We start from the raw sequence: 22,103 nt of genomic DNA, 5'->3' as shown, positions 1-22,103 counted from the left end.
ACTATTATTCTCACCCTCCCTGGTCAGCGTGCCAGGGTCTATTCTTGGATAGAGGCAAAAGCATTCATATCTCAATCTAGTTTTAAAGAGGCATATAGAGACCTATCAACTTCACCTGTCTGTTCTCAGCCTTGCTTTTTCCAAGAACGTCAACCTCTAGGTAGCACCATTTGTCTCTGGGCCTCTAGAGGTGCTGTGCGAAAAAGCCCTGTCATGGACCCGGTCACCTGGGCTGTCTGTGAGCCCCAAACCAGAGGGTATCTTTTGGACCATTTAACCTCTGGATGGGGGTGGGAGGCACAATCAGATCCTTTGCATCTCCTTTGCAGTGTCACCGTGGCTCCCTGGGTGATAGTGACCAGCCATAGGCTTTGAAGAGCAGGAACCGAGTCCCCCTCTTTCTCCTCTGCCCAGGTCTGGCCAGCAGCCCTGAATGTGCTTGTGGTAGAAGCCACTTTACCTGTGCAGTGAGTGCCCTCGGCGAGTGCACCTGCATTCCTGCCCAGTGGCAGTGTGATGGAGACAATGACTGTGGGGACCACAGCGACGAGGATGGATGTAGTAAGTGCTGCCCCTGCTGTGGTCGGAGGTGGTGGAAAAGGGACCTGGCAGTGGGGCCAAGGACAAGGCTGACGAGTGTTCAATGCATCTACTGCTTTGGACCAGGAGAGTTAGACTCTTGCTAGAGTGACAGGTATCGACCGAGCAGAGGTTTCTTCACAATATATATGCCTCCAGTTGTCCCATATTTGGGTGGTTCATGCCTATATGCTCAATAAAACAAACTTGAAACCAATATACAAGAAAATGTTCTTGAAACCATGAGTAGTCTCTTTAAATATATCTCACTATATTTATATGATTTGCATATGTGTTCTGCAAATTTGTGCATTTAAAAATTTATGTACTGGGCTGGGGTTTTGGCTCAGTGGTGGAGCACTTGTCTAGCATGTGGGAGGCACTGGGTTCAATTCTCAGCACTGCATATAAGTAAATGAATAAAACAAAGGTCCATCAACATCTAAAACAATATTTTTTAAAAAAGGTACACGTTATACATGGATGTGGGTTATTTCCACGTTTCTTGTTCTGGTGCTCTGTATAGTCACACCTTTTTTAAAATAACATTATAAGAAATCTTATCCTCTATTTAAATTTCCCTTTTCCCCTGGCATAGTAACATATGGACGATGGCCAGGGTGTCCTGTCTTGGATATATAAAAATATCACTGCTGGGGCTGGGGATGTGGCTCAAGCGGTAGCGCGCTCACCTGGCATGCGTGCGGCCCGGGTTCGATCCCCAGCACCACATACAAAACAAAGATGTTGTGTCCACCGATAACTAAAAAATAAATATTAAAATTCTCTCTCTCTCCCTCTCTCACTCTCTCTTTAAAAAAATTTAAAAAAAAATAAAAATATCACTGCTAAGCCAGTTTTCTGGGTTCAGGGATAAAATCTCTGACCTGCAGCCTCTATGTCTGGGGGTGGCTAATTGGCCTAACGAGAATGAGCCTACAACCCAGACATCATTAACCCTAACCATTTTAGCTAATTGTGGTAATGATAAATGCTTCACTTTCATAGAGCACTTTCATATGCATTGTCTCAAAAGACCTCTATGAGCTGGGTGTAATTATCCCCATTGTACCATCGAAGAAACTACAGCTCAGAGAAGGTAAATGACCTGCTCAGTGTTATAAATAATGAACTCTAGAACTGGAAATTGAGCCCAGATGTGTCAATCATCATTTCATAAGAGTAAAAGACTTGCCGTGTTTTTCTTGCTGCTTTCTTCGTGGCTTTGAGTTCTCTGGGTTCTTCTGCTTCTACCCTGTAGGTCTCTCATCACGCTACTCTGTCTTCCCAGCTGCTTCGCTTCCCCATCAGTTAGAGGCAGGCGTGGGAGTCCACAGGGCAGGGCTACAGGACAGGGGATTTGGAACAAGGGTATTGGGAAAGGATTTCTGGCTCATTTTAGCCTGCCTGCCTGACTCACTTTTCCATTCTTCTCCCGGGACTCAGTGCTGCCCACCTGTTCCCCTTTGGATTTCCACTGTGACAATGGCAAGTGCATCCGCCGCTCCTGGGTGTGCGATGGGGACAATGACTGTGAGGATGACTCGGATGAACAGGACTGTCGTGAGTGTTGGAGGGGACCAGACTCCACCGGGCTCTGTTGGGAAAGGATTTTTAATCAGAAAACGATGCCCCAGGCCCACATGAACTCTTGGGTTTTCAGCAGTTTGTCTTGTCCTTTGACCTCCTTCTCTTGGTCAGATAAGCCCCCGAGAGGCGGCCACCTCCTCCTGAGCCCCAGGGGCAGCTCCAGGCACCTCACCCCACTGCCTGCAGCAGCCTGACTGCTCTGTGCCCACAGCCCCCCGAGAGTGCGAGGAGGATGAGTTCCCCTGCCAGAATGGCTACTGTATCCGGAGCCTGTGGCACTGCGATGGTGACAATGACTGTGGTGACAACAGCGATGAGCAGTGTGGTGAGTGGTGGGCTCTCTGGGGAAGCAGGCAGGGTTGGGGGACTGGAGAGGAGTCTGACCAAGGGAGGAGATAGCAGCAAATGCCCCAATACTGCTTCAGGAATCTTGAAGGAATGCAGGATGGGGGAAGAGTCCAGGCTCCCAGGAATCGTGGCCCAGGAACCTGAGGCCAGGCTCTCCTGGCCTTGATGTCCTCCAGAGTCTGCACTGAATCTGTGGGTTCTTCCAGGGGCTTCATCAGATACCCTCCTCTAGGGCCAGCGAGATTTGGGGGTCAGGGAGGATGGTAAGAGGGGTGCCTGTGGGACTCTGTCTATTGGCATGACCATCCCCTCGCATTCCCCAGACATGCGCAAGTGCTCCGACAAGGAATTCCGCTGCAGTGACGGGAGCTGCATTGCTGAGCACTGGTACTGTGATGGTGACACGGATTGCAAAGATGGCTCGGACGAGGAAAGCTGTCGTGAGTGGCCCCAGACCTAAGGCCACTGGGCTGGGCAAGGGAGAAGGCTCCGTCCCCAGGGCTCAGGGCAGGCCGAGGAGTGCCCTGCAGTGGGCAGGTGGGGGATGCTCAGGAATCAGCTCCTGGGCTTATCTGGGGAGGTGCAGGTGCGCCAGGTGGTCCACCTGAATATGGCAGTCTCCAGGGTCATCCCAAAAGAACCCCGGTCGTATCTCACTCAGGAAGTCACCCTGCCTGAGCACCTTGCCCTTTGAGGGATAGGGACCCTTCTCCTCCGTGAGAGCCTGAGTGTTTGCCCTCGCTCCCTGACCTCCTTCCAGCCTCAGCAGTGCCAGCGCCCCCCTGCAACCTGGAGGAGTTCCAGTGTGCCTACGGCCGCTGTATCCTGGATATCTACCACTGTGACGGCGATGATGACTGCGGGGACTGGTCAGACGAGTCTGACTGCTGTGAGTGCTGTGGCCAGCGGGGAGGAGGGGAGGCCAGGCTGGAAGGAACTCCTCCAGGGGCAAGGCACAGGTGCCAGTGGGGGCAGGTGCTCAGGACAGGAGTTTCTGGATTCTCTGGTCTCTAGGACAGAGTTAGAGGACTGGGGTGCTGGGAGGGGCAGGAGTTGGGCTTTCTGGTCTACCTTGGGACACTGTGTGCACAGACTAGCTAGAGACAGAAGATGTTTGTTTCCCCAGCCTCCCACCAGCCCTGCCGCTCTGGGGAGTTCATGTGTGACAGTGGCCTGTGCATCAATGCAGGCTGGCGCTGCGATGGCGACGCGGACTGTGATGACCAGTCTGATGAGCGCAACTGCAGTGAGTGGAAAAATGGCTCCAAAGCCTGAGGGGAGTGTTGTGGAGTCATAGAGGGCATTACCAATAAAGTTTGAAGACATACTGGATGGCATGTAGGGTTGTATAAGTTGTGCACTGCAGTGGCAAAGGAATGTTATTCACATAATAGATGTCCCTTTTATAGCAGTAAATTGCTTTGAGGAAGGGGCACCTTTTTTTCTGATTCACACAAAGATGCCACATAGACCACCTCTTGACACATGTGTCAAGAAGAGTGATATGGGTACTGATAGAAAGTGCAGCTCAGCTGTGAGTGGCAGGGTGAAGCTTGAGGCCACCCTTTCATTAGGCCTTTGCTTTGCCCAGCCACCTCCATGTGTACAGCGGAACAGTTCCGCTGTCGGTCAGGCCGCTGCGTCCGCCTGTCCTGGCGCTGTGATGGGGAGGACGACTGTGCAGACAACAGCGATGAAGAGAACTGCGAGAACACAGGTGGAGTCTCCCAGGGACCCCAGATCCCCTAACCTACAGATGGTGGCAGGGGTGGGGGTCAGGGCTGTCACTCCAGCTCTCCAGGTAGGCCAAGATGATGCTTCATTCAGATCCTTCCCGTGGCCTGGAGTTTTCCTGCCCTTGCAAGTGACCGTGTCGCCTCTGGGTGCACTGTTGACTGCGGCCGCTCATGTACTAACTCACACAGCCAGTACCTTCCACCCTGGCCGAGTGCAGGGGGACCGGCTCACCCCTGACACCCCCACGCCCGCTCCCCTGCCACATCTAGCACTGCACATGTGTGTGCATTTTATTATTCTGTTCCACATCCCTCATCCGCTGTGGTGTCCTGGGGGGTGGGAATGCAGACGCCCAGCCTGTCTTGTCTGAGCTGTTTCCTGCCGTGGACCCCAACCCTCCCTCCTTGATGTCATCTGTCTCTAGCTCACCTTAGAAAATGACAGGCTTCCATCCCTTGTTGACCCAAGCCCTGACCCTCCCTTCCTCCCTCCTTCTCCCCCCTCTCTCTCCAGGAAGCCCTCAATGTGCCTCCGACCAGTTCCTGTGTTGGAATGGGCGCTGCATTGGGCAGAGGAAGCTGTGTAACGGGGTCAATGACTGTGGTGACAACAGCGACGAAAGCCCACAGCAGAACTGCCGTGAGTGTCCCTGGTGGGCGGTCCTGGCCTGTGGTTTGTGGTTGAACCCCACCCATAAGGTTCAAAGGGAATCCTCCCTAGGGACTCTTGCACTTTGGGAGCTGTTCTTCATGGTCCAGGTGGAATGCCAAGTTGGCCATCCGGGGGAGGATTCTGGGCTCAACTCCCAACTCTGGCTTGGCTGGCACAGGGCCCCGGACGGGTGAGGAGAACTGCAATGTTAACAACGGTGGCTGCTCCCAGAAGTGCCAGATGGTGCGGGGGGCAGTGCAGTGTACCTGCCACACAGGCTACCGGCTCACAGAGGACGGGCACACGTGCCATGGTGAGCTGGTGTGGAACAGAGTCAGAATGCTGGGCAGGGACAGGAGATAGACAGCCTGTTTTCTAAGGGTCAGGCATTAGATGGATGTGACCTTATTTTATTATCACAATAACCCTAGAAAGTGGAGATCATCCCTCTCATTTCACAGATGGGGAAATGGAATCTCAGAGAGATTAAGTAACTTACCAAAGGCTGCACAGCTAGTGAATAGCAAAGGTGGAATTCCAGCCCAGGTTTGCATGGCCTCAAAGCCTTTTATGGCTTATTACACAGCTTTCCCTGGAAAGTAGATGGGAATGTGGGGAAAAAAAAAAAAAAAACAGGTAGTCAGCCTGGGAATTGGGGCAGGAGGATGGCAGAAGGGGACCTCCTGACCCTGCCTGGCATTTGCAGATGTAAATGAGTGTGCTGAGGAGGGGTACTGCAGCCAGGGATGCACCAACAGTGAAGGAGCTTTCCAGTGCTGGTGTGAAGCAGGCTATGAACTACGGCCCGACCGGCGCAGCTGCAAGGCTCTGGGTAAGGGGTGTTTGTATTTGGCTGGGTGAGCATGGGGGGACTGAGCATGGAGAAGTGCCATGTAGACAGGCACAGTGGCACATACCTTTAATCCCAATGACTTGGGAGGCTGAGGCAGGAGGACTGAAAGTTCCAGGGCAGTCACAGAAACTTAGTGAGGACTGCCTCAAAATAAAAACTAAAAGGTCTGGGATATAGCTCAGGTGATAAAGCACCCCTGGGTTCAATTCCCAGTATGAGAGAGAGAGAGAGACAGACAGACAGACAGACAGACACTGAGACTTCAGGTGCTCTGGAGCTCAGGGATTTGCTGAGAGGTGGAAAGATTGGGGTAGGAGGAGTTTCCACTCTTCCAGGAGAGATGCCAGCAGCTTGAGGCATGCTTTAGTGGCAAGGCCCCCCTCTGACAGTTGAGGACTTGGGGGAGCATGTTGATGAGTATGTGGTAGCTCTGAAGCCCAACTCTGTTTCTATACTGTGTCCCAGGGCCAGAGCCTGTGCTGCTGTTCGCCAATCGCATTGACATCCGGCAGGTGCTGCCACACCGCTCTGAGTACACCCTGCTACTCAACAACCTGGAGAATGCCATTGCCCTTGACTTCCATCACCGGCGCGAGCTTGTCTTCTGGTCTGATGTCACCCTGGACCGGATCCTCCGAGCTAACCTCAATGGCAGCAACGTGGAAGAGGTTGTGTCTACAGGACTAGAAAGCCCAGGTAGGCAACAAGGCCCCCTAGAGAGGGACAGGGCCACACCGTCTGCAAAGCTATAGTGGAAGGGGCAGGATGGTGTTTGCAAACCTTCCGCAGCTGAACATCTCTTCCTCCCAGTGAAGTATTGGGTAGAACTCTGACATAGAAAATATTTGTTAGTACATATTAAGTTTATAGGTTTAGATGTAACATTTGGTGAATGTCATAACTGGAATTAGAGACTTGCGGACAGTTACAGTTCTCTACCAGCTTTAGCTCACTTCTAAGTTTTGTTTTGATTGCTTAGTATCAAGATTATTCTGATTGGTTCAGATAAGTATATCCAAATGTTTTATAGCTTTAAAAAACAGCAACATCTTACTTGGCAGTCTCAGGCTATTCTACTAAGTAGGTGAAGTGGGTTAGAATTTGGTATTGGGGGCTCAGGCTGTAGCTCAGTGGTAGAGCTCTTGCCTACCATGCAACAAGGCCCTGAGTTCAATCTCTAGCACTGCAAAGGAGAAATGGAAAGAAAGAAAAGAAGGAAGAAAGGAAGGATTTGGTTAAGAGCAGAGTTGACTCAAATGCTTTGGGAACTTCTGAAATGCCTCTACAAAACCTTAGGTGTCAATTTGCAAACCTGACCTTGATGCAGTAGGGAGAACTGGGGGTGGGTCAGGAGCCAGAATTCAGCAAATGGCATGTGATTGACGTTGCACCGTGCCTTGACTTCTCTGTGCCTCAGTTTCCTCATCTTCATGGGAATCATAGTACCTAGTTCACAGATTTGTGATGATTAAATGAGTTATCATATGCAAGATTCTTACAGTAGTGCTTAGCCCCGGAAACTGCTTTAGTTTCTCTTGTTACTAAGGCACACAGGAGCCCCTGCAGAATCCCTGAAACTTTTCTACTTTTTCCACCAGGGGGTCTGGCTGTGGATTGGGTCCATGACAAACTTTATTGGACTGACTCAGGGACATCAAGGATCGAGGTGGCCAACCTGGATGGGGCCCACAGAAAGGTGCTACTGTGGCAGAACCTTGAGAAGCCCCGGGCCATTGCCTTGCACCCCATGGAGGGGTGAGTAGGTTGGGTCTCAGGCTTCCAAATCCCTCTTGCAACCTGTAGGGGCAGTTCTCAGGCCACTTGAGCCAGTCTTCATGGGTGTCTCCTCAGAGTGTGGTGTGCGTCTAGACACTCCTAAGTCTATGAACCGGCTCTGCAACAGCTGGCCATGTGGCCTTGGGGTTGTTAATCTCTTTCTGCTCCCTTTATTCATTTCCAAACTGATAATTAAGGAAAAATAAAATTCTGCCTCATAGTTGTCTGAAGATTAAATGAGAGAGGCATTTTAAATATAATACAACATACATGTTAGGTAAGTTTTTAAGTCATTAGTTTTTTTATTATTAGCTCATAGGGTTGAGCCAATTAATAAAATTTATTAATTTAAAATAACTAAAAAGCTAACAGAAAATATCTCATGAATCAAAGCCTCTAAAAATAGAAGTTCCTAGCTTCTGGCTTTTTTTTTTCTTCAAGCTTCTCTTTTATTTATTAACTTTATTTGTTTGTTTATTTATTTTTTAACATGGTGCCAAGGATTGAACCCAGTGCCTCACATGTGCTAGGCAAGTGCTCTACCACTGAGCAACAACCCCAGCTGTGGCTTTTAAAAATTCAATGCCATCAACTGAAGAGATGTCTTATAAGATCCTTCAGTTTCATGTTAACTGTTGTAGAAACTCTGTTTGTGCTGTGCATGGTGGCACACACCTGGAATCTGAGCTATTCCGAGCTACTCAGGAGGTTAAATCAGATGGTTCACAAGTTTGAGGACTTCCTGGACAATTTAGTAAGCTCTGTCTCAAAATAAAAAATAAGGGGCTATGGCTCAGTGGTAGCGCACTTGCCTGGCATGTGTGAGGCACTGGGTTTGATTCTCAGCACTGCATATAAATAAATAAAATAAAGGTCTATCAACAACTAAAAAAAAATTATTAAATAAAAATTAAAAATAAACCAGTATTAAGTGGTGGTGCACACTTGTAATCCCAGTGAGTCAGGAGGCTGAGACAGGAGGATTACAAGTTCAAGGGCAACCTTAGCAACTTAACAAGGTTAGCGAGACCCTGTATTAAAATTTAAAAATTAAAAGGTCTGGGGATATAGCTCAGTGGTAAAACATCCTGGATTCAACTCCAATTAATTAATCAAATCAAATAAAAACAGGTAGCTCAGATGGTAGAGCACTTGCCTATAGTATGTATGAGGTTCTGGGTTCTACCATCAGTGCCAAGGGCCGGGTGCCGTGGTACATGCCTGTAATCCCAGTGGTTCAGGAGGCTGAGATAGGAGGATTGCAAGTTCAAAGCCAGCCTCAGCAATTTAGCAAGGCCTTAAGCAACTTATTGAGATGCTGTCTCTAAATAAAATATAAAAAGACTGGGGATGTGACTTAGTAGTTAAGCACTCCTGAGTTGAATCCCCAGTACCAAAAAAAAAAAAAAAAAAAAAAAAAAAAAAATCACCAGTGTCCTCTAAAATGTAAAGAAAAAGAAAAAAAGAAACAAACTGGGCATGTAGATGTATATAAAATACAAGGGCAGTGAAAGAAACTGTGAGAAAGATGAAAGTGCCTGTCCTACTGATGTTAAACTATATTGTCAATTCCATGAGCTTTGGGACTTTGACTTACATTGACCTATCACTGGTATATCTCAGCCTAAGATAGAACTGTCTTTTTTTTTTTTTTGTCTAGAAACATTTAAATTAGAATATTTAAAAAATACTCTCTGGACAAACAGCTGGAGTCCCTGGGTTAAATAGCTAGAAGCCTCTGTCTGATTATTAACCTGTTTACTACCGATCCATCCTCTGCTGCCCACCTCTCAATTTCTTCTCTTCTTCCCAGTACCATTTACTGGACAGACTGGGGCAACACCCCTCGCATTGAGGCCTCCAGCATGGATGGCTCTGGACGTCGCATCATTGCAGATACCCATCTCTTCTGGCCCAATGGCCTCACCATTGACTATGCTGGGCGCCGCATGTACTGGGTAGATGCTAAACACCACGTCATTGAGAGGGCCAACCTGGATGGGAGTCATCGCAAGGCTGTCATTAGCCAGGGTGAGACCCTTCCCCACTCTCCTTCATCTCTCATGCTTTCCCCTATCCCTGCCTCCCAGAGCCTTGGCAGAGGGTGAGATTGGTACAGTTGCCAGGCCTGGGCTCAGGGCCATGCAAGACCATGTCTGGACTGAGGTCTTTCGGGACTTTCCCCAGGCCTCCCTCATCCCTTCGCCATCACGGTGTTTGAAGACAGCCTGTATTGGACAGACTGGCACACCAAGAGCATCAATAGTGCTAATAAGTTTACTGGGAAGAACCAGGAAATCATTCGCAACAAGCTGCATTTCCCTATGGACATTCATACCTTGCACCCCCAACGCCAGCCTGCAGGTAAAAACCTACACAACAGGTGAGGCAAAATAGCCTCATGGATGATGTGGCTGCTGGAGCCTCTTAGAAATTTCTTGTAATTTGCAATTTTTGCCAGTTTTTCTAATGGGAGGAGGCCGGGACATTCAGGGCTGGCATTAACACGGGCTCATTCCTCCCTCTGCTGGACACTTAGGGTAGTACAACATCAAAACTCACCAGACTCCTTGGCTTCAGTGTTCCATTTAATTCATGCAAACATTTACAGGGCCTCTCCTCTGTGTCAGGTACTCACTGTGCTAGCTGCTGGGGCAGATATAAAAAGCAATAAGACATAATTCTTCCCTCTGGGGAGTTTACAGCCTACTCTCTGACCTGAGGGGGGTATGTTTGGAAATGGTTAGTCTTAACGTGACCCTCTTGCTCTGGGTTCTTTGAACAGGGAAAAACCGCTGTGGAGACAACAATGGAGGCTGCACCCACCTGTGTCTTCCCAGTGCCCAGAACTATACCTGTGCCTGCCCTACTGGCTTCCGCAAAATCAGCAGCCACGCCTGTGCCCAGAGTAAGTGGGTCTGGAACACCAGCCTCAGAGGAAGTGCCTTGTGCGGGTGGGCGGAAGGAAAAAGACACGTGTTGGAAGGATATCCTGTCAGAGGAAGAGCCAGTCTCCTCAGTAGCCACTGGAGAGAAAGAACTTAAGACTCTGGGGATCCTATATCAAAACTGAGGACTGAGGGCCCAGCAGTAGTTGCCAAAGGCTCAGTGACACCACCCAGTTGAGTATGAACACCTGCAAACAGGCTTATGTTTCATTTCACCAGGTAGGATGCCTCATCTCTAGGCAGAAAGAGGGTTTTAGGCTATTCTAGAAAGCAGGGGAATGATTTCCAGCCTCTTTACTTTTAGCCTCATCCCCAAAAGAAAGTTTTGAAACTTTCTTTCAGTGTTTAGATCAGGGAGCCAAAATTAGAACACTCAGAGGTTTCATTTCAGACACAGTGATTGAGAACCTAGTGTTGTGCAATGCATTTTGCCCTTGCATTCTTCTTGCTCATCTCTTCCTCTGTTATCTTAGTAAGAAGCAAAAATGCTTCCCCAAACACTTTTCTTTGAGGGTTTCCTAGAGCTTGGAAGAAAAAAGATGGTAAAGTTAGGTTTTAGGGGTTTTTTTGGGGGGGTTCTTTTTTTTATTTTTTATTTTTTTGCAGTGCTGGGGATTGAACCCAGGCCTTAGATGGTAAAATTAGGGAGGAAGTGTCTTATGGGCAGAAAAATATATAGTTGAGAATCTGTGGGTTCCATAATTGCAGATTCAACCAACTTTGAATATATGTATTTAATGTATATGTGTGTGTATACATTTATGTGTGTGTGTATATATGTATATACATGCAAGTACATATATATATATATATATATGTATAAATTGTGTCTGTACTGAACATGTACAGACTTTTTATCATTCTTCCTTAAACAATAAGTGTAACAACTATTATCATAGAATATGTTTTGCATTTGGAATCTCCAGCATCAAATCAATAGTAAAAATATTGAATTAGGTATTTTAAGTTATCTAGAGATGATTTAAAGTATATGGAAGAGCCAGGCATGGTGGTACACACCTGTCATCCCAGCAACTCAGGAGGCTGAGGCAGGAAGATTACAATTTTGAGTCCACCCACAGTAACTTAGGGAGGCCCTAAGCAACTTAGCAAGACCCTGTCTCAAAATTTAAAAGAATAAAAATAAAAAGGGCTGGGAATGGAGCTCAGTGGTAAAGTGCCCCTGGGTTCAATCCCAAGTTCCAACAACAAAAACCAAAACCAAACAAACAAAAAAAGCTGAAACTAAAGTATATGGAAGGATATGTGCAGGTATATACAAATACAATGCCATTTTATAAAAGGGACTTGCAGATTTTTGTGTCTGTGGTGTCTTGGAACCAATGCCCCGCAGATACCAAGGGATGATTGTATTGGGAAAATATTCAGACAGACCAGAGTAAGGGCAGAAGATGGAGAAGAGTCTGCTGGGAAAACACTGTAGAGAACAGTGGGTAGCTCTTCCTCTGGAGTGGAACTGAGCCCCGCTCTGCTGTCTGTTGCTGTGAGATTCTAGGCAAGTTACTTGGTCTCGGTTAACTGAAGAGATGCTCATCTAGAAAATGAGAGCAAGAATAACATGTACCACAAAGGGTTGGTGTGTCTGCCTGTCCCACCTGATTAAGTCCTTCAAGGACAAAAGGACAAAAATGTGCCTCAAATCTTTCCTGAACATTAAGCTCAATGCCTGGAAAGGAAGGTGCTCAGTGATTATTGGCTAAAACTGTGATGAGAACAAGTAGAGGAAGGATCTAGATGATAGAGGAGAATCAGAGCCCCCAAAACAGTGGAAGCAGAGCAGCAGAGCCAGCTGTTGGCAGTAATCCAGCCAGTGCACTGGAAGAGACCTGGCAAAGTCAGAAGAGAGAAAAACTTAGACGAAGCTAACAGACACGTAAACAACATATACTTCTGGGCCCTGGGTAGAGTCTGTTTCCATTGGATTCTAAGACTGATTCTGCCCAGTGCTCAAGGGGGCCTGTAGTGTGAAGAGTAGGGGGCAAAGGGCACCAGGTCCCAGGAAGTGTGATTGACCAGGTGTCACGCAGGTGAGCGTCTGTGTCTGTCACTGTTACTGGATTTAGAACATTAAAAGAAGACCCCTCTCGGCCTTTGATCAGGTCTTGACAAGTTCCTGCTTTTTGCCCGAAGGATGGACATCCGTCGGATCAGCTTTGACACAGAGGATCTTTCCGACGATGTCATCCCACTGGCTGACGTGCGCAGTGCTGTGGCCCTTGACTGGGACTCCCGGGATGACCATGTGTACTGGACAGATGTCAGCACTGATACCATCAGCAGGGCTAAGTGGGATGGAACGGGACAGGAGGTAGGTCCCAGCATGGACTCAGGCTCTCAGGGAAGGCAGAAATTATGGGGTAGAATCCATCCTTTCCAGGGTAAGGGCTTCCCATACCTTGAGAATTTGTGGAGTTTGGGCTCTAGAGCTGGAGTGAAAATACCATTGGCGACACAATTTTGCTTCCTGCATAGGTGGTAGTGGATACCAGTTTGGAGAGTCCTGCAGGCCTGGCCATTGATTGGGTCACCAACAAGCTATATTGGACAGATGCAGGTATGTAAAAGGGGACCTATGGCCTGGCTGCCTGGGGTTCCTCTTATATAAAACCTTGGACTCAGGTAAAAGAGCCCAGTGCCTCTCTTGGACTGTGTCTCTCTTGACCTGAAGTCCTTGGTAGGCAGAAGTGATAGGGCTGCTATAGAGTTAAAGCCAGAAGCTCACATCTGAGTCTAGACATTTGTTAGGCAAATGGCAACTATATACATGATGTAATTGATGCTTGGAAATGTTTTAAAGCATTTCAGATGATGAACCAATGCCCTGTAGTTTTCTTTTCATCCTTGTCTGGATAAAACCATTTCAGGTGGGTATGAGAGGCAAAAGGAATGCCTTAAACCAATGCTACTCAAACTGTGGTCCCTGGACCAGCAGCATCAGCATCCCTTAGGAAGTTGTTAGACATGTGTATTCTGGGGCCTCATCCCATACTTACTGAATCAGAATCTTTGGGGATTGGATTCAGGAATTAGATTAAATTAGATTAGATTCTGTAATTTAACAAGCTTTCCTAATTCTTAGGCATACTAAAGTTGGAGAATCATTGCCTCAAATTATAAGACAGAGTTGGTTGCCTAGGTTTAGAAGTCTTGGTTTTCTTTTTTTTTTTTTAATTTTTAAAAATTTGTTCTACTTAGTTATACATGACAGCAGAATCCATTTCAACTTGAATTCTTGCTTTTCTAAGAAATGAAACTGATCACTTTCTTGAATTTCTTATCACAGTTTAATTCACTAAACATGTTTTGTGCATCTATCACAAAATATTTATTGAGCATCTCTTGCATGCCTGCTGTCTGCTAAGAATGGAGGATAAGGTGAATGAACAAGACTAGAGTTCATATCTTTGCCCTTACTTCTTGGTAGGTACAGACCGGATTGAAGTAGCCAACACAGATGGCAGCATGAGGACAGTACTCATCTGGGAGAACCTTGATCGTCCTCGAGACATCGTGGTAGAACCCATGGGCGGGTGAGTGCTTCCACTTAGGAGCTCCATTCTCCCCAAGATCTGAGTACTAGAGGGGAGTCTGTTGATTAGGGAGAGAAGCCAGATTTCGGGCATATCAAAGATGCAAGGGTAGGGGCTGAGGTTATGGCTCAGTGGTAGAGCACTCATCTAGCACGTGCGAGGCCCTGGGTTTGATCCTCAGCACCACATAAAAATGAATAAAATAAAGTTATTATGTCCAACTACTTCTAAAAAATAAATATTAAAAAAAAAAAGATGGGGCTGGGGATGTGGCTCAACCGGTAGCGCACTCGTCTGGCATGCGTGAGGCCCGGGTTCGATTCTCAGCACCACATATAAACAAAGATGTTGCCAAAAACTAAAAAATAAAAAAATATTAAAAAATTCTCTCTTTCTTCTCTCTTTCTCTCTCTCTCTTTAAAAAAAAAAAAAAAAGATGCAAGGGCAGCTGTAGAAACCACAGAAGGCAGTGACAACCTTGTCTCTTGTCTGGACAAGAAAACTTTTTTTTTTTTAAATATTTTTTATAGTAGATGGACACAATACCTTTATTTTACTTTTATGTAGTGCTGAGGATCGAACTCAGTGCCTCACCTGTGCTAGGCAAGCACTCTACCACCTGAGCTACAACCCCAGCCTTGGACAAGGAAACTTTAAAAACTTTCTTTATTTTTTGTAATTATAAAAAAAAAAAATACTTTGTTTGCTTACAAAAGTAACTTGTTGTCAAGGAAAATTAAATCATAGAGAGTGAAAATTCTCTATCATCTCACTGTCTAGCAACAACCACTGTTAACAGTGTGGGATATTTTTTCCAGATTTTCTTCTAAATGTATATAAATACTTGGCGGTGGTGGTGGTTTGGGTTTTTTAAATATGGCATACTGTTTTTGGACTTGGATATTTTTGTTTGTTTGTTTTTTACTTGGTTGAGCTATATATTTTGTATATATTTCCTTTTAAGTATATAGTTCTATCTTGTTCTTCATGGTTATATAGAATTTGGTTAAAATTATATACCATAATTACTTAGCCCACCCAATCAAGAAAGTGTTTCTTAATCCCTCTCCTCCCCTCCCCTTTCTTTATTCCCGAGTAGGCCTCATTTGCTGTGTACTCTTGAGCCATGGGGCTCTGCCTTTCAATAGTGATAGAAGATACAAAGGCCTCTGGGGACAGCTCTGATCCCAGAACTGGGCTGGGCAGTGAGGCAGGAGGCTGGGGCAGCTATTGTTGACAGAAACCCTAAAACCCTAGATATCCTGTACCACGCGGCCTGCGCAGTGGTTTCATTAATGAGGTTCTGGCATTCAGTTAGTTAGAAGAGATCAAAATAAAACACACAGACAGTACCTTATTTTAATGCTAGGTCCGAGACGGCTCGGTCTCCCTGTTTCCCTGCCTCCAGCCGCTCAGCAGGGCAGCGAGGATTACTCTGGGCTAGCAGGAGAGAGAGAGAGCGAACACGCCGGGGATCAGCCTTTTATTTGGGGGAAACAAGAGATTCAGGGGAGAATTCCATCCAATGAAGGTTGAGGGGGGGCTGCACTCCAAGGTCAGGGTCAGTGATTGGGTCTCCAGGGTCAGTGGTTACGCACACCCCCACACGGATGGGCTCTCTCATCAGGAAAGGGTCGGGATAACTCCGACACAGCCAGAGTGCCTCAGGCCCTTAACGGGAGTCACCCAATCACGTGTCAGAATGGCTCCCCACATATTCCCCCTTTTTATTCTTAACAATGAGGCGGCGGTTCACTCTCTGGAGTCCCCGGATTCTTGATTGGAGGACTCGCCATCCTATAGTTACAATACAAAAGAGAATTAACAGCAAAGAGAATAATCCAATAATGTACCAAGCGGAGTGTTTAAGAATATTTCCAGGGTTGAATCCATTTAATTCCTTCAATATTTGGTTAGCCAAAGAAGAAGGATCTGAAAAATCAGCTCTATTATTTTGAATGTCTTGGATATGGTGATGAAGTTCCAGAATATCCAAGCTATTATTACTATTTTGTCAAATACCTAATAAATGGTTTTTAACCTTCTCTCAATCCCAGAGAGAAGCATTGTACTTGGCAGCTGTAACACATACATACTTATAATTAGCATGGCATTTAAGCCTTTCCTTAAATTTTAAGGCTGAAAGTTCATTACCAATGTTAATAACAGTCGCCTCTAAGGCGTTAAATTTAGTTTTAATCCTTTCATCAATATTTACTTGATTACGCAGAGCCTTGGAAGTATTTTGAGCTAAATTATTAAGAAATTTTGCATGCTGAATATTCTGAGACAATGTCAGAGATGCAGAGACGGTTGAGGCAATAAATGAGACTAGTGCTAAGACACCAACAATTATGACTCCAATAGCACGTTTAGGTCTTGTTAGCTGGGCATGAATCTGCTGTAAAACTTGTAAACCAGCATCAGCATACCATGGCTCTGAAATATTAGCAGGTAATAAAACAAAAGAGGGCTGATGAAGTATCAGCACTCCTTTTCCTCCATTATACCTAGAAATACAATTGGTTAGGTTGCACTTATTACAAGTAACAAAATATCTATCATCTATCCATCTAACTTTTACATTTCCAATAATTAAAACATAAGGAGATTGGACACAGGCTCTTAGGCCATAGCAAGATCCCTCTTTACAGTTCTTGCCAACAAATTTTGGTAAAGGTTTGTCTGTAAAATGTAAATACTCTGAGGCAGCAATTAAACGCCAAATATCTCTTTGAATGCCTCCTTCACTATAAGTCAAAATATTACTAACAAATCCTGCAGGTGTCATAGCAGAATTTCTTCGTAATTGTCTCTCATCAATTTTTGGAGACCAGTCTAAAATATACCCACTAGCTTTAGACACCTTATGTCGTACAGGAAAGGTATTTACACAATCCATCCATTTAGGAAAGGTGCCAATTTTAATTGTAGAACTATTTGGACAGTGGGGTACCGGTGGAGGTTTTGCAGAAATGACTGGCTTGTTATGGGAAAGTCCCATCTTAATTATTGATCTAGTATTAGGTTTTAAGTCTCCATAAATAGAATTATTTGTCAGTCTAGGTTTACCAATCGCTGTCTTTTTTTCAAATGATACTTTCAGACAGCCAGCATGTTTATCATGTGACCAACATAGGGGTAATTGGGCACTGTAGCCAGAATAATTAAATCTAGTCACATGATTGGGAGTAATATGAGCATCTGTAAATCCTCCCATCATGAATGAGTCATTAGTAAATACTGGAATAGATTCTCCAGTCCACACAGCTGGGTGTACCAGGGGTGGATCTGGGAAATATGTCCAATAAGTGTCTACTTGATTCCCTTTTACCTGACAGCCCAGTAGGGCAATTACTGTCGCTACCATCAAGACTGGTGTCCTGTTCTTTCCTAGGCGTCGAAGTATTTGGGAAGCCTGGGTTGTCAGTTTCTTCACATCTTTCCATGAAATCAGCTTCTCGGCTGGTTCAATCTGGTCTTTCTTCATCTTTTTCCGATATCTCCTCCTTCTGGGTTGTGGCTCCTCCGTGTCTATCCTCAGTCGCTTGAGTCTGGGTTCTATCTCCTCCATGTCTGATAGCACGTTCAGGCACCCAGATAGGACGAAAAGCACCTTCTGGAAAAATACAAGCATGCCCTCGGCCCCATGATATTACCGGATCTGGGCCCTTCCACTGACCAGTCTGTAAATCTTTCCACAGAACTCTGCCTAATGGGCCTGTCACCGAGGGAGACATTTGCCTCTCAGCAGCAGTGTGACCTTCTGTGTCACAGTTTAAAAAATTTAAAACAAATAAGGCATGATTAAGGCTATTTTGGGGAGTCATTATCTTATTCCCCCTTTTTAATTTTTGTAATTGAAGTTTAATAGATAAATGAGCTCGTTCTACAATGGCTTGACCTTGGGGGTTATAAGGAATTCCTGTTTTATGATTAATTTGAAACTCTTGGCAAAATTGTTGAAAAGCAGAGCTTACATAAGCTGGAGCATTATCTGTTTTAATCTGCATAGGACACCCTAAAACGGAAAAAGCTGCTAAGCAATGAGAAATTACATGTTGAGTATTTTCCTTAGTACGCGCTGTGGCAAAAATAAATCTAGAATAAGTGTCCACTATGACATGCACATAACATTGCTTACCAAATTGAGGAATATGAGTTACATCCATTTGCCATATTTGATTTGGTTTTAAACCACGGGGATTTACCCCTGATGGCAGAGATGGAGTGTAAATAACACACTTAGGGCATTGGCTTACAATCTGACGAGCCTGTTCTCTGGTAATACTGAATTTTTTACGTAAGCTAGAAGCATTTTGATGATGCAAGGAATGGGAAGCTAGGGCACAGTCATATGAAGACATCTGTTGACAAAAAGCTACTAATTTATCAATATTATCATTACCTGCAACCAAAGGTCCAGGGAGGCTAGAATGTGCTCGGATATGTCCAATAAAATATGGGTACTTCCTCATTAGCACTGTCTTTTGTAAATTATGAAATAATTCAAATAACTCCTGTGATGAAGTAAACCCAATAACTGAGGTTTCAATATTTTTGGTAACTCTGACTGCATATAAGCTGTCAGAATAGATATTAATAGGCTCATTTGAAAAATAATCTAAGGCCAAAATCAGGGCTTGAAGTTCTGCCCTTTGAGCTGAAGTATAAGAAGTTTGTATTACCTCTGTATGAACACGGCTGAAGAAACCTGCCTTACCAGAGCTGGAACCATCTGTGAACACCGATAAAGCTCCCTCTATTGGATGGGAAAGTACAATCTTTGGAAAAATAAGTGATGTTAATGATGCAAATTGTACAATCTTATCACGAGGATAATGGCTATCTATCTGGCCAGGGAAATCTGTAAAAGCTATCTGCCATGAACTAGAAGTTTGAAAAAGCCAATTAGTCTGTTGAACAGAAAATGGAATAATTATGATATCAGGCTCAGATCCAATTAATTGTAAAATCCTAGTTCTACCCTTAATCACTAATTGAGCTGTAGAATCATGAAAAAGTGTTAATGTTTTTTGAGGGGAATGAGATAAGTAAATCCATTCAATAACTCCTAATTTTTGCCATATGGCTCCTGTTGGGGTATGTTCAGTTGGAAATATTAATAAATACAGTATTTCTTTAGGATCTATTTTAGTAAGTTGTGCATTTTTAATTGCAATTTCCACTTTCCTTAAGGCTGCTTTGGCCTCCAAAGTTAGTTGACGTGGAGAGGTTGGAGAAGGATTTCCTTGTAATATCTGAAATAAAGGACTTAACTCAGAAGTAGTTAACTTTAAGGATGGTCTTAGCCAGTTAATATCTCCTAATAGTTTTTGAAAATCATTAAGGGTACGTAACTCCTTAACTCTTATCTGAAGATTTTGAGGACGGATTGTACTCCCTTGAATTATCTGACCTAGATATTGAAAAGGAGATACCTTTTGAATTTTTTGAGGAGCTATACTTAAACCCAATGTTGTAAGTGAGGTCTCTAACTGAGTAAAAATTTCTGAAAGTACTTCTGAATTAGCATGGGCCAATAATATATCATCTATAAAATGAATAATGTATGCATCAGGGAAGCTATTTCTAATGGGATCTATTGCCTGATCAACATATTTTTGACACAGTGTAGGGCTATTACGCATTCCCTGAGGAAGGACTTTCCAGCAGTATCTTTTAACAGGTTCCTTAAAATTAACTGCTGGGACAGTGAAAGCAAATTTTTCACAATCTTCAGGATGTAACCTTATAGAGAAAAAACAGTCTTTTAAATCTATTACCATCAAGCTGTAATCTAAAGGAATGGCTGTGGGGGAGGGAAGTCCTGGCTGTAATGATCCCATAGGCCGAATTGTCTGATTTATCGCCCTTAAATCCTGCAGTAATCTCCAATTTCCTGACTTTTTCTTAATAACAAAAATAGGTGTATTCCAAGGGCTAAGTGTTGGTTCAATATGACCAGCTTGAAGTTGTTCCTCAACTAATCTATGAATTATTTTAAGCTTTTCCCCTGAGATGGGCCACTGAGAAATCCAAATAGGCTCTTCTGTGAGCCACGTAATTTTTTCAGCTGTTTTAAGGATCGGGGAAGTACTCAGTGCCCCTAATAAAATTTTGTCCTGAAGTATTTACTAATCCTTGCCGTGTAGACTGGCTTGTAAACAGATATTCTTCCTGAAAGTTTTCCCTATCATCTCCAGGAAAATACCTCTGATTAATTTCTTCAACTGACCTTATAGAATTTGGGGTGACTAGTAGCAGTCCCATTTTGGCTAGTATATCTCTTCCCCATAGATTAGCTGGTAAAGACTCTAACACATAAGGCTTAAATATTCCACTGTTCCCATCAGAATCTTCCCAACGGAGATAGTTGGCACTTTGAGCAGGCTGTGAAATTTTTCCTATTCCTTCTAGATTAGCTGAGGCTGTATGTAGAGGCCATGTCCTGGGCCAAAATCGGCTGGACAATATTGAACTATCAGCCCCTGTGTCAATTATTCCTAGGAAATTTTTATTATTAATTCTAAGTTTTAATAAAGGGCGTTCTTGTCGCACTAACTGGGACCAATATACTCTGTCCGGCGGTTTAGAAACTGAATCTGCCGGCAGGTGCCTTTCTGAGACACAAGGCAATAATATTAATTGAGCAAAAATATCCTTTGGGGTGAGTCTTAGGGCATAATTGGATCTTACAGTAACATATAATTGCCCTCTAAATTCTGAATCTATCACACCAGGTATTACTTCAATAGCTCCCTTTAAATTATTACGCCCCAAAATTAAACCTACAGTATTTTCAGGAAGCGGCCCGAAAATCCCAGTAGGGATTTGTGTTGGTCCCGTTTCAGGATCTAATTCAACTGTCTCTGAAGGTCCTAAGAAAACTGTCTGTGATCCATGTCTCTGCTCCGGTAAAAATCGCGGACTGTCCTGGTCGGCGCCGCTAGTGACGTCACACTGTGCGACGTCTCCCCATATTGTTTCTGGGCCCGGGGAGGGGCCGAACGGAAGTTTTTTGTCCCCTCGCTAGGAGGAAATACTTGTGGCGAGAAGGCGGGCTCATCCGCGCCACCCGAATCAACCACGTGGCGCCGAGTCCTGCAATATCTATTATCGCCAGTAGATGGAGCCCTAAACCTAAATTTGCGTTGGCGACATTCGTAGGCGAAATGACCGGGTTTTCCGCAAACGTAACACTTGCTGCGGGACTTCTGAACTGAATTTTGTGGCCCCAAAGTTTCCTTTAATACTGTTGCTAAGGCTACCGTTTGCAACTGAGTGGAATCTAAGTCAGAACACAAGCGAATATACTCAGAAATTGTTCCTTTCTTACGATGGGGGCGGAGAACATCTTGGCAAATTTTGTTTGCGTTCTCAAAAGCCAATTGTCTAACAATAAATTCGCTAGCTCCTGGGTCTCCGATGGACCTGTTCGCAGCCTGATATAGTCGGGCTACGAAATCTGAATAAGTCTCACTGGCACCTTGTCTGATTTTGGTAAGAACTAAATTGGACTGGTCCTTGGGGACAATTTGCCTCCAGGCACGTTTTGCACAATCAGTTATTTGATTGTACACTACAAAATCATAATTTAACTGTCTTTCTAAATCAGCAAAATCTTCAGTCCCTAAAAACATCGTTACTGGCGTTTCTATGCCCTGTCTTCTGTTTCTTTCTGTCTGTTCATTACAAAAATCAGTCCAGTAAGTTTTCCAAAGTAAGTAATTTCCCCCGCTCAAACAAGATCTGGCTAAAAAAACCCAGTCACTAGGAGGAAGGGGTTGTGAGCAGATATTTTTTATCAGACTCTGAACAAAAGGCGAATTTGGGCCGTACGTTTCACATGCATTTTTTAATTCCTTGATAGTTTTAAATGGAATTACAGCATGAATTCTAACTCTCTGATTTTGCTCATCAGTTTGCTCAAAAACTGGAAAGAGGTGAAAACCAGTAGTATCCTCCCCCATTTCTTGAGCCTTCTTAATACCTTGCTGAACTGGGGTAAGAAAAGTCATCTTTAATTCAGCACACCTGTTAAATTTGGTTCTTCTAGCAGGTATCGGC

The 22,103-nt window shown here is 44.8% G+C and overlaps 1 protein-coding gene across 7 annotated transcripts in view; it reads left to right on the top strand.

The window, feature by feature from the left end:
* LRP4 (LDL receptor related protein 4) overlaps window positions 1-22,103 on the top strand; it is a 62,934-nt gene that overhangs the window by 14,902 nt on the left and 25,929 nt on the right. For 6 of the 7 annotated variants that reach the window (XR_014020694.1, XM_081282718.1, XM_081282721.1 and 3 more), the window contains exons 2-19: window positions 415-561; window positions 2,026-2,142; window positions 2,381-2,494; window positions 2,841-2,957; window positions 3,278-3,406; window positions 3,644-3,763; window positions 4,109-4,234; window positions 4,768-4,893; window positions 5,084-5,218; window positions 5,612-5,737; window positions 6,224-6,454; window positions 7,357-7,513; window positions 9,348-9,565; window positions 9,722-9,898; window positions 10,320-10,442; window positions 12,603-12,811; window positions 12,976-13,057; window positions 13,928-14,033. Coding sequence is in view for 5 of the 7 variants with exons in the window: in XM_081282718.1 (XP_081138844.1) it covers window positions 415-561; window positions 2,026-2,142; window positions 2,381-2,494; window positions 2,841-2,957; window positions 3,278-3,406; window positions 3,644-3,763; window positions 4,109-4,234; window positions 4,768-4,893; window positions 5,084-5,218; window positions 5,612-5,737; window positions 6,224-6,454; window positions 7,357-7,513; window positions 9,348-9,565; window positions 9,722-9,898; window positions 10,320-10,442; window positions 12,603-12,811; window positions 12,976-13,057; window positions 13,928-14,033 (2,560 nt within the window). In the remaining 2 variants the exon portion in view is untranslated. Of the gene's footprint in view, window positions 1-414; window positions 562-2,025; window positions 2,143-2,380; window positions 2,495-2,840; window positions 2,958-3,277; window positions 3,407-3,643; window positions 3,764-4,108; window positions 4,235-4,767; window positions 4,894-5,083; window positions 5,219-5,611; window positions 5,738-6,223; window positions 6,455-7,356; window positions 7,514-9,347; window positions 9,566-9,721; window positions 9,899-10,319; window positions 10,443-12,602; window positions 12,812-12,975; window positions 13,058-13,927; window positions 14,034-22,103 lie in introns of those variants that run through there. The other variant, XR_014020695.1, reaches the window with a different exon arrangement.

The sequence above is a fragment of the Spermophilus citellus genome (assembly GCF_964194105.1).
Source record: "Spermophilus citellus genome assembly, chromosome: 2".
In the NCBI taxonomy this organism is placed as follows: Eukaryota; Metazoa; Chordata; class Mammalia; order Rodentia; family Sciuridae; genus Spermophilus; species Spermophilus citellus.
The sequence above is the reverse complement of the archived record's forward strand: the minus strand, read 5'-3'. Positions and strand labels throughout refer to the sequence as shown.